Consider the following 12,287-nt stretch of genomic DNA (forward strand, 5'->3'; position numbering starts at 1 on the left):
ACATAAAACCAGTGCTTTTTTCTGCAGTACTGGCACCTTCCCCACTGCCACCCCCCATGTAAAAAGTGTGTTAAAGGTGTGGCACTTACGGTAACAACTTCATGGTGAGATCTGGCACTTTTTTTTTTAAAAAAAAGCACTGCATAAAACCTCCTTGGTCCTAACTAAACACATTACTTGGGACAAAGGTTCCACTGATTCAGAAACTTAACTTCTTGCTCATTATGTTTCGACAGGAGTGAAAGATGCAGAACTCCTTACCTCTGGGCTGGAGTAATGAGAGGGCTTCTTGCTGTCGCTCTCGGTAGAACTGCTTTCACTCTCTGAGTCGGATTCTGAACTGCTCTCAGATTCACTGGAGCTGCTGCTGCTTGAGCACTTGCTGGTGATCCCCGTGATCCTGCAGCTGGACTGCTGCGCAGTGGTGCTGCCAGACCCAAATAAAGGGTGGGAGGGAATGGGGGGGGAGAGAGAGAGAGGGAGAGAGAGAGAGAGAATGTAAATCAAGGCACATGTCTATTATGCCCTATAAAAAGAACTTCTGCTTTTGCAGGATTCACACTAATGCAGATGTTGGCAAACAGAGGCCTGTTGGAAGAATTTGTCCAGAAGGAAGTTTAGCAATGGCGGTCGTGTTTGAATTAAGGTGCAGCATCTCCCATGCAACTTTCCACATCATGTCAGCAGGACAGAGGAAAACGTAGAGCTTGCAAAAAGAGAGAAAGGGGGGAAACAATGTGTGTGTTCATTAGTAATACCGACAAGTTCCATAAATAACTAGGCTCTGAATACTCCGATGTTGGGCACAAGGGCACGGCGATATCTGGTTTTCAACATTGTGATATATCACCAGCTAAACATTGCAATATACTGATATATCATGACATCTGAAATAAGGACGGAACTATGTAGAGGTGAATGGCAGGGCTGGTTGATATCTGGTTTTTAACTTCACAATATATGACCAGCTAAGAATCGTGATATACTGATATATCACAATGTCTGAAATAAAGATGGAGCTATGTAGAGGCATTGGCTGGCTTCATGGTTTTCCCTACATTGTCATTTTTGCATCGCACACGTGCACACACACACACACACCATGATTCGCAATATATTGTCAGGTCAAAAATTATGAAACCGCTATCACGATAAGGACTTCAAACTAGTTTGGGCGATATATCTATATACTGCCCAGCTCTATTGGGCACAATCGCCCTCAAATCACTTGCTCTGTTCGTATTGACAATGAGACAACGTCCTGCTTCAGCACCTGTGCTACTGGTGTTATCAGACTAGTCTGGTAAGTCCAGTTGCTGCTGCTGGGGCATGCTTGATTACTTTAACCTCTTTCCCACCTTGATGAGGAGTTGTCCTTCCTTGCCAACAGCTGCACTTTAACCCAGTCTGTTGCTGGTGGGCATGTTCATGGCTTCCCAGTCCAAAACCAGCTACCCACCTCAGCAAGCCCCACTTCTACTATGCTCAATGGTGGCAGCTACCTGCCATCTGCCAGGTAAGACTGCAATTTGTGTCACAACAAGCAAGTCAAGCCAAAGGGTCCATCTAGTATTGTTGACACCTATTGGTGGCAGTTTCCCAGGGTTTGAGGCTGGAGTCTTTCACAGCCCTAACCACAGATACCAGGGATTGAACCTGCAAAATACATGCTCCACCATGAATTAGAAAATGCTTATGCAGCTGCCCAGCAAACACAGACATCTATTTATTAAATTTTTATACCGCTCTACAACCAAGGATCACAGGGCGGTTTGCAGCATAAAAAGACAAAAATTTGTGACATAGTAACAAACAAAACAATAACACACACACCATGCACACAAAGTGTTTAAAAGGCCATAGATTGTTTAATTATTCAAAGACCTGGAAGAAGAGGAATGTTTTTGCCTGGAACCTACAGATATGCAACAGGGGGCCAGGAGAACTTCCTGGGGGAGAACATTCCACAAACAAGGAGCCACTGCAGAAAAGGCCACTCCTCATGTTGCCACCCTCTGGAGGTTGCACATCAATAAGGGCCTCAGATGAAGATCACTGGGTCCGGGCTGGTTCATATGAGGATAAGTGGTCTCTGAGGAATTGCAGTCCTGAGCCATTTAAGGCTTTATAGGTCAAAACCAGCACTTTGAATTGGGCCCAGAAACTAACTGGCAGCTAAGGCAGTTGGACCAAGATTGGTGTTAGATGCTCAAAGCTACCTGGCTGTTGAATACTGCGCCAGCTAAGGTTTCTGAACTTCATCACAAAATGATCACAGGGTAGGTCGCAACATACAAAACGACACAAAAACAAGGCACCTGAAATTCACGGTTCAATTCTGTATACAACATCCCTCCTTTGGTCCCTCTCAATAAATAAGCCAGTACTGAAGATTCAAAACCCCTGGCAGGAGAGGAATGTTTCCATATGTCACTATAAATTAGCCATTGCCAGCATCTGGCTAACTTTAGGGGGAAAACTATCCCACAACTGAGGTCCCACGACCACCAAAGCCCTATTACAAGTCTTACTTGCCTGGGCTTTGCTTGCCAGCTGCAGCTTTCTGCCACACTGCAGCCACTCATGCCTCCAATAAGATGGAATCAATGAGAACACCCAGGCTATGCTCCTTCAGGGAAGTTCAACCCTCTCCAGAACAGGTCACTCAGCTAATTCCAGAATCAAGGAACCACCAACCCACAGCAACTCCAACTTCTCAGGATTCAGACGTGGAGCAACAGCAGGTTGGCTGTGGTATTGGCATGGCAATGAGGCTGTGGGTGGGCCGCAGCAGCGGGGAAGCATGGCTGTGGAGGGATGCAAGGTTGCAGTGGTGGGAAAGCAGGAGGAGGCAGCAAGCACCTGGTGGTAGCAAGGAGAAGCAGGTGGGGGCAGGGCACAGTGGGGGTGGCACTGAGGGTATTGCCCCAAGCTGCATAGCAGAGTTCTTTCGCAAACAGAATGAAAAGTCGCTCGCCTTCCAAGCATTTAGGATTGCGAATTTAGATTCCCTCCCTTTCAAATTCATTAAATCAATGTGATTTCATTAGTCACAAGTATTTAGTTATAATCCACCAATGACAACATTATAGCTCTGTAAGTGCTTGGATATATTGTACATTTAATTACAGTTCATGATTAATTCTTCCTCAGTCAAATTACTTGAACTTTATGTTTTGAAAGTGTATATGATCAATGACTTAATATTTCAATGCACTGCTATCGTCCTGAGTGTCTGAAAGGAAGTGACCACTTAAGTTTTTCGATTGATTTCCTGTGCAGTTGAAGAGTCTTTTACACAGTCTAGCACATAATCTGTACTGCTTTAAAATTACTCAGACAAAAATACATTCTCCCTACCTTATCCAGGGGAAAAGGCTCAATAGTTTAAAACATATCATTGGCAGGCGATGCCCCTCATGTTTAGCACCAGTACCTTCACATAATTTATTATCTTTAGTCTATTTCCATACACAGTTATCCCACAATCCTAAATCTTTGCCTGGCTAGCACTGAAACCTTTCAAATCTGAAAAGTGCTATGACTCTTAACACACCAATCCTAAACACATTTACCTGTCTCATTTATTTCAAAGAGCTTGGGAGAAAATGTACTTTCGATCGCTGCCTTTCTTGTTATCGCTCAAGCCTAACTATACATGTCCAGATCTTCATGTCTTTTCTCCAAAGTCAATATCTTTTGGCTGTGGTTAATATTTATTGCCCTTTTCTAAACATACAATTGGCTCATATTTTTCTGATAGGAGGACCCCTCAAAACTGAATGCAGCCAAGTTCTCACTGGAATCAGATACAGAGGGCTTATTAAGTGATGCTGTCATATTCTGCCTCAGTGTCAGTTACACAAAACGGCACTGCCCTTTTGACAGCCAAATTCCTCTTGCCCAATGAGATCCATCTTTTAGCATCCCTACATCCAATTTAAGAAAACTAACACAGACTATTCATGCATTTCATCTAATTTCCCAGTGGATATAGGAGCTTTATTTTCCCTCACAGTGTTACACTTTTTTCTTTTTTCCTAGTTCATTTGCACCTTGTGACCACACAGCGGAGGCACCAGTTTCTCCAGAGCATTGAGGGGCCCGGCGCATATCTGCATGATGTCCTGATATTGCTGGGGAGGGGGGCTCTGAACATTGAGGGGGACTGGCCCCTTCCCCCCCCCAAAAAAGATGGGGGGGCATAGTGCCCTAGGCCCCGGAAACCAGTGCCCTTGCCACACAGGGAAATAAGGCAAGATGCAGAAGGTTGGGTGAACTGGGCCACATTTATTTAAACATTTCAATCTGTATAGGGGAACAAGGTGTGAGATATAATTAATAACAAAAACTGTGGGTGAGCTAATGCTGCCAATGACCAGGAGTAGCCCATCCTCTACCCCCTACCGTTCTGCCCGAGGGTCTTCTGCTGGTTCCCTCACTGCAAAATGTGAGGTTACAGGGAACCAGGCTGAGGGCCTTCTCGGTAGTGGCACCCGTCCTGTGGAACGCCCTCCCATCAGATGTCAAGGAAACAAACAACTATCTGACTTTTAGAAGACATCTGAACGCAGCCCTGTTTAGGGAAGTTTTTAACGTTTGATGTTTTATCGCTTTATTATTTTTATTAATATTCTGTTGGGAGCTTCCCAGAGTGGCTGGGGAAACCCAGCCAGATGACGGGGTATAAATAATAAATGATGATGATGCAAAGTTCTTGTGGAACTTTGGGGTACTATCCCCAAAACGAATGTCCTAGAGTGAACCAGGTAATTAAATATTACTTTTGTTTCCTGCCAATTTTCTGAAGTCTTGAGGAAACAAGAATATTTTTCAACCTTACTGGAATTGGAAATTATACTAAAAACGGGAGCCCTGATGAGTGAGAGCTCTGGAAATTTCATTTATACCCTGCCTCTCCATAAAATGTCTGTGGTGCCTTACAATCTTTTTAAATAAAAATGTAAAATACATAATCAAATAAACCACATTTCAAACCAGAGCCATGGAAAGCAAAGAATCTGGATAAAATACTAACAGAAGTGTCCATAAACAGCAGCCATACATCGCCAAAAGTATGGGGTGGATAAAAATACAAGAAACTGGAATGCTTGGCACCAGAAAGACATGAGCTTGGAAACTGCTGTATATATACCAACAATGTGCTTTTAGTTGCTTTAATTTTTTGTAAATGTTTAAATTATGCTGTGGTACTTCTGTAGGTGGGACGCGGGTGGCGCTGTGGGTTAAACCACAGAGCCCAGGACTTGCCAATCAGAATGTTGGCAGTTCGAATCCCCGCAACGGGGTGAGCTCCCATTGCTTGGTCCCTGCTCCTGCCAACCTAGTAGTTCGAAAGCACGTCAAAGTGCAAGTAGATAAATAGGTACCACTCTGGCAGGAAGGTACACAGCATTTCTGTGTGCTGCTCTGGTTCGCCAGAAGTGGCTTAGTCATGCTGGCCACGTGACCCGGAAGCTGTACGCTGGCTCCCTCGGCCAATAAAGTGAGATGAGCGCTGCAACCCCAGAGTTGGTCATGACTGGACCTAATGGTCAGGGGTCCCTTTACCTTTACTTCTGTAGGTAGTATGACCACCCTGGGCTCCTTTGGGAGGAAGGGCAGGGTAAAAATTGAATTAATAATAAAAGCAAGAATTGTAGGCACTGGTTATACAGAGGCAGAGAGTGCGCATTTCACAACTGGCATGTCCCCACAGAAAAGGTTTATTCTCCAGTTCCTACTCGGTCGATCTCAGTAGAAGTGGTGGGTGGGAAAAGGGCCTTACACCAGAAAATATTTAAGACTGGACTACATGGCATCATTCTGCTATAACACTTCCCCCAATAATAGTATATTTACAGTGCCACCTTTACAAGCACAACAATTGAAGCGACCGCTGCCAAAAAAAGAGAGTTTGCAGGCTACACCTACATCTTAAACTCTGTCCTTGGGAGAGAGATGCTATTTATGATGACAGAACTGCAAGTACCATCCGATAATGCAAACCTAAGGCAAATTAGCCTTCCAAACAAAAACCAGGTGCATGCTGCATGGTGCTTAAGAGTCTAATTGCTACAATATTATGCTAGCTAAAATAAATAAATAAATAAATAAATAAACCCCTGAGCACAACGCTAAAAATAAAACCTTAACAAGCTCTCTCTCTCTCACACATACACACAAAGCCAAGGAAATCCAATCTAATATTTTTTTGGAGCTTTCCATTACAGCTTGCTGATAAGTTGAAGAAGCAGTGTCAAAATAACTCCCCACCTGCAACGACGATTGTAAACATTAGAGAAACGCTGAAGCAAAGAATTAATGCAAGTAGCCTACTGCCAAAAACGGAGGGGGGGGAATTATAATTAATAACTGCATTACCAGAGTAAATAGCTCTCTCCAAGGACTGAGCGCCTGGGTATGTGAGATGAAAGAGTGTTAAAAACCTAGAGCTGCATTAACTTCAGGATGAAGTGATTAGTCAGCAGGCTGACAGCTGGGCCAGGAGACTGGTGCCAGATTCCAGTGTGCGCTTGCAATGGCTGCCAAGTGTTTGCTTGTCACACCAGATAAATGGAACATCAGCAGTGTTTTATTTGACCTGCTCACAAGAAAAATAAAGCAACTCTGACTTTCTTGGTTGTGTTTGCCGTTGACCTTGCATCAGCTGAGTTTGAGCAGCTAGACTGCCCGCTCTGTGCAAGTTAACTCTTTATAGGATCCGCCTGGAAAAGTAAATTTCTTTCACAGCCTCCACAGGAAGTGGATATTCAAATAGGAAAAGAAACAGCTAGACAGTGGTGAACTGGACATTTCTTCCAAGATAGGGGTGTGTGTGTGTGTGTGTGTGTGTGTGTGTGTGTGTGTGTGTGTGTAAGATTAAAGGCCTTGCAAATTTAACAGCCCAGCCCACAGCATATTCCTCAAGTAAGTCAAACTGTGTTCAGTGTTGTAAGGTTGTGTACACACTATGCATATAAAGCACATTTGAAGCACATGACTCCCCTCCCAATGAATCCTGGGAACTGTAGTTTGCTGAGCATGCTAGCAACTGTAGCTCTGTGGGGAGTCAACTACAGTTCTCAGGATTTTTTGGGGGGGAAGTATGCTTTAAATGCACTTATGCTGACACATTATGTTGACACATTTGTTCTCATCCTAGGATCAGTATGACAACTGGTCTGTAAACAGCAATATAATAGTGCTCTTTTTTTTTAAAAAAAAAGCAACCAGTAGTTTCTTGGGGCAAAAACTGCATCATGCTCACTTCAGGAAGATTTGAAATAATCATAGATTCCTAGCCAGTAGTGGTCAGCAGGGCAGAATGGGCTGGGGTGGTATTACTTACTTACAGCCCTTCACGGCCTAGGACCACCATACCTACAGGACCGCTTCTCCTGGTATGCCCCACGGAGGACCTTAAGGTCCATATATAGCAACACCCTAGAGGTCCCGGACCCTAAGGAAGTTAGATTAGCCTCAACCAGAGCCAGGGCCTTCTCAACACTGGCTCCAGCCTGGTGGAATGCTCTGTCTCTTGAGACCAGGGCCCTGCGGGATCTGATTTCTTTCCCCAGGGCCTGTAAGACAGAGTTGTTCCACCTGGCCTTTGGCTTAGAATCAGTTTGATTCCCTCCCCCTCTTTCTTTTTCCTTTCTCCTCCTGTGAAGAGGCTGCATCCTAATGTTTTAATGTTGTATCTTAATCTTTTAAATTGTATTTTAATCAACTTGTTTTTATTATTGGTTGTTAGCCACCCTGAGCCCGGTCTTGGCTGGGGAGGGCGGGGTATAAATAAAATATTATTATTATTATTATTATTATTATTATTATTATTATTATTATTACTTGGCTTACTAATGTGGAGCTTGCTGTTGGTAACTGAAAGGGGGAAAGAGCAAGGTAGTGGGGACGTGGCTATGGTGCATGTGCAGCAGTGGAGTTAATCTGACACTCCTGCCGCTGCAGCCACACCGCACTGACCTTTCTGCTGCCTTGCTCCTCCCCGTCTTGGGTTATCGGCAGTGATGTTTGCATTGGAAAGGCAGGCAAAGCAGCACCACTCTGCTCTCCAGTCACTACTGTCACCAGCCACTACCTGCCCCTTCCTCACTAGCCTAGCCAGATGCAAGTGAGAATATAGCTCATGCACCTTTAGGAGTTGTGTAGAAAAGAGAATTTTGACAGGTGATGTTTGCCATACCAGGGCTGAGGGGGGAAAAACGTGACTTGTTGAAGTTCTCTCTTCTTCACAAATGTTTAAGATAAAGGAGCTCTTAGTCCTGTTTTGCATTACAGTGGTACCTCGGGTTAAGTACTTAATTCGTTCTGGAGGTCCATACTTAACCTGAAACTGTTCTTAACCTGAAGCACCACTTTAGCTAATGGGGCCTCCTGCTGCTGCGCTGCCAGAGCACGATTTCTGTTCTTAACCTGAAGCACTATTTCTGGGTTAGCGGAGTCTGTAACCTGAAGCGTATGTAACCTGAGGTACCACTGTACTCCATACACCTCTTGTTATTATGGTATAGCCTTTGAAAGCAGGCAATGTGATTTTCAGACACGCTTGAGACAGCACCTTTTAAAAAGCAAGGAAGCAAGCAAGGAAGCAAACAAACAAACAAACAAACATTGCACCCATCACATTTCTCATTTGTAACTAATGAACTGGCACACGAAAACCAGGACACATTTGATATGGGGGACAAATGAAGCCCTAGGTAGGGGCTGTGTGTGGGTGATTAACTTGTAAGAACCTGACATAACTACCCATATCAATCCTGGCAACATGGGCTCTAGGGAGGTTCCTTGTGAGGGAAATCTAGGGCCCATATGTTAAGTAATACTAGCACTAGAGAAACTCTGGATAAACTTCCAATCCATTTGAAATTATTTGCAGTCTCTTGAAGTCTCTTCCAATATTGGTCTTATATGAATAAGCACTGTTTATTTTTCGGCCATCTGCAAACTTAATTACAGTGTGATGTTCAGAATAAGCCATGTGTGATACTTCATTTGCATCTTGCGTAGCTAGTAATACGGGGGGGAGGGGGTGGAAACATGCGGGGAAAGCATGCTAATAAACCATGGTGTTTGCTGATGAAGTTCTGAAAAGATTGCTATGACAATTCACATGTTCTAATGTGATTTGATGTTGTGACGGCATTGGTTCGAAGCTACCTAAAATATAAACGTGCCAATTTCTTTTAAAAGAAAACCTGGACAAAAATAACAAAGTAAAAGATGTCATATCCAATAATTATCTTCTAATTACTCAGAAGCCGCTGAAGACAGCATGCCTAAGGCTACTTCTCACTTTCCGCTTTAAAGACACAGGTGCATTCCCATAAATTATATCTGCATCTCCAGATGTAATGTGAGAGCTACAATTGCTATTTTGGGAAGATCATTATATGCGTACTGCATAAAGACTCAGGGCACACACTCAGGATAATTTAATGGAGCTAGGCTAACCACCAACACATTTTAACTTCCCTCTGTACTCTCAAGTGTGAATTTATCCCCATCCTTCAATGTATTTTTATGGGAATGGTTTTACACTTACACACACACAAACACACACAGAGAGTGCTTTTCTTCAGGGGAGGGCGCGGGGGGACGCATACCCCTAAATATTTTGTGAATCTTTCAATATGTGTATTGAATACCCCTAAATATTTTTTTTAGAAAAAAAGCATTGTGTGTGTGTGTACAGTGGTACCTCGGGTTAAGAACTTAATTCGTTCTGGAAGTCCGTTCTTAACCTGAAACTGTTCTTAACCTGAGGTACCACTTTAGCTAATGGGGCATTCCGCTGCCACCGCATGATTTCTGTTCTCACCCTGAAGCAAAATTCTTAACCCGAGGTACTATTTCTGCGTTAGCGTAATCTGTAACCTGAACCTGAAGCGTCTGTAACCTGAAGCGTCTGTAACCCAAGGTACCACTGTGTCTGTGTGTGTGTGTGTGTGTGTGTGTATGTATGTGGTGTTTGTAGTTACTCTGGATTAACTGAGAGAAAACGGGAAGGGGATGATCTTGTGTATGAACTTGATTCTGATTCTGTTACATTAAATGATTTGCACAACCTTGTTAAAGAACTAGCAATCAATGAGGTGATGACTGAAGTAGGTACTGTGAAGGACACTGTGGCTCATCATTAGAGCAGATTGTATCAAGTAATGTACATAAACAGGTAACAAACACCCCAGGCATGCAACCTAATGTTATCTGCCATGGTTCAAAGGTAGCCATGAATATTATGGCGGAAGGGGGGGGGGAGGGCTTTGAACTGAGCAGGATAAATGTAAATAAGTAAAAGATGCAATGATCAGAGCACTGCCACCAGAGGTGCAAAAATGTTTGCAAGGCATAGCAGCCATGAAGATTTTCTAGGAGCCAGACTAGAAGGAGATATGGACATTTGAGCGCACCCGTTTCTTATCGTCATGCTTTGCACTCCAGAAGGTGTAAGGGAAGGAGGCACTCAGGTCCTATGGACATGAACAGAGGAGAAACGTGCATGCTATTGAACGCACGTGCCAGTTGTTAGACATGTTTGCTTGGGCCCTAGTGGAGACCATTTACAGTGGTACCTCAGCTTACAGACACTTCAGGTTACAGACGCTTCAGGTTACAGACTCCGCTAACCCAGAAATAGTACCTCAGGTTAAGAACTTTTCTTCAGGATGAGAACTGAAATCGCGCTCCGGTGGCACGGCAGCAGTGGGAGGCCCCGTTAGCTAAAGTGGTGCTTCAGGTTAAGGACAGTTTCAGGTTAAGAACGGACCTCCAGAACGAATTAAGTTCTTAACCCGAGGTACCACTGTACTCTGAGTTTTGTATCTCTTAGTGACATGGGGTGCTTTCAGACAGAAGCTTAAATTGCAAATGTGGTGGTAGCTCAATATATTTTTCTGCCCAAGGTGAAGGACATAATCAAAGCAACAAGAGACTGCGAAATCAACTGCAGTTCTTGTAATTTGAGAGCTTTATTAATCCAGATTGTGATTTCCAGGTATTTGGATTTAATCTCTCTCCAACTGCCCTCTCATTAGAAGATGGAATCCATCCTCTCTTGCTATGAAGAAGTGTCCTGGAACATTTGTAAAAATAGTACAATAGCAAAATTCTTCCCTTTCCCATTTTTGCCTTCTGAAAAATTTGGGAGGCTACTTTTGCACAGAACTAGGTTACATACACCTTTCCCCAGTGCTGATGCTCCAATAAAAATTGGAGCTTTGTGTGTGTGTCTGTTTTAAAAAGGTAGAGAGGCCTGGTAACAATCTTTTGTGTCCTGTTTTGTTCTTAGGACAGGCAGAAGCAGAGGCCCCCCATTGCAAGGTGCTAGACTCAAAGAACCAGGATTTTATTCAAAGGGAGACATGAATGCTTATCAGTATGCTAGGGTAGAGATATCTCGACATAGCATATCATTCTATTTAAACTGCAAGAACTAATAATAATAATAATAATAATAATAATAATAATAATAATAATACTGTCAGGGAACTGCCATCAGTGCCGGAGGGAGAGAGCAAAATCCAGAGGGATTCCGGAGAGCGTCCCGGGATTGGGAGAGGCAGCCCATCTTCTGAGGAAGAGAATCAGCGTAGCACCAGTGGAGAAGGGGGGCAGATGGGGGAAGCGGCGAGGCGGTCCCATGACTCCTTGCCGGGGACCAGCGGGGAGAGTAGAGGTCCTCCGCGGCCTACGCCCTCCTTGCGCAGAAGGCTTTCGTGCAGAGAGAGTAGGAAGAGACTAGGCGTCAAAGAGCTTCTTTGCTGGAAGAAGTTTAAGAAACGCCCACTGACAGATTCTGCCAGCGATTGAGACAGCCACGGGTGAGTGGCTGTCCGGACAGAAAAGGTTCACTCAGGCAATCCAGCCAGGTGTTTGCACCGGCTTACGCACGAGCAACCGCTAGAACCATTACAAATCCATATTTAGGGCAAAATTGTAAAACATAGTGCCGGTGTATATAATGTTAACCTGGCAACTGCTTTTTTTATGTAGAGAAATGGAACTGAACTGCATATTTCTTAATCTCCCTTTCCCCTTGAATCTCACAAGCTGCTTTTACCTTAGTGGGGAACTTTCAAGAGGTGAAGGAGCAGGTGAGGAAATTATTATTTGACCCCGTTTGAAGATGCTTTGCAGCAAGGAAACAGCAGTCAGACTAATGTTATATGCAGCTGCACTGCTTGGCTCTAAGCCTGTGCATTAAATGTGTCTGTCAAGCCACACAGACTGAACCTGACCAAAGAACTGTGGCTCAAACATGC

General features: G+C 43.9%; 1 protein-coding gene across 8 annotated transcripts in view; it reads right to left on the bottom strand.

Moving 5' to 3' along the window:
* The window catches only part of AFF3 (ALF transcription elongation factor 3), a 228,518-nt gene that overhangs the window by 29,784 nt on the left and 186,447 nt on the right, over positions 1-12,287 (bottom strand). For all 8 annotated transcript variants that reach the window (XM_083437609.1, XM_083437607.1, XM_083437608.1 and 5 more), the window contains one exon: positions 262-427. In XM_083437609.1, the coding sequence (XP_083293735.1) occupies positions 262-427 (166 nt within the window). The remainder of the gene's footprint in view (positions 1-261; positions 428-12,287) is intronic.

This window comes from Podarcis tiliguerta, assembly GCF_965153285.1.
Source record: "Podarcis tiliguerta genome assembly, chromosome: 4".
Lineage (NCBI taxonomy): Eukaryota > Metazoa > Chordata > Lepidosauria > Squamata > Lacertidae > Podarcis > Podarcis tiliguerta.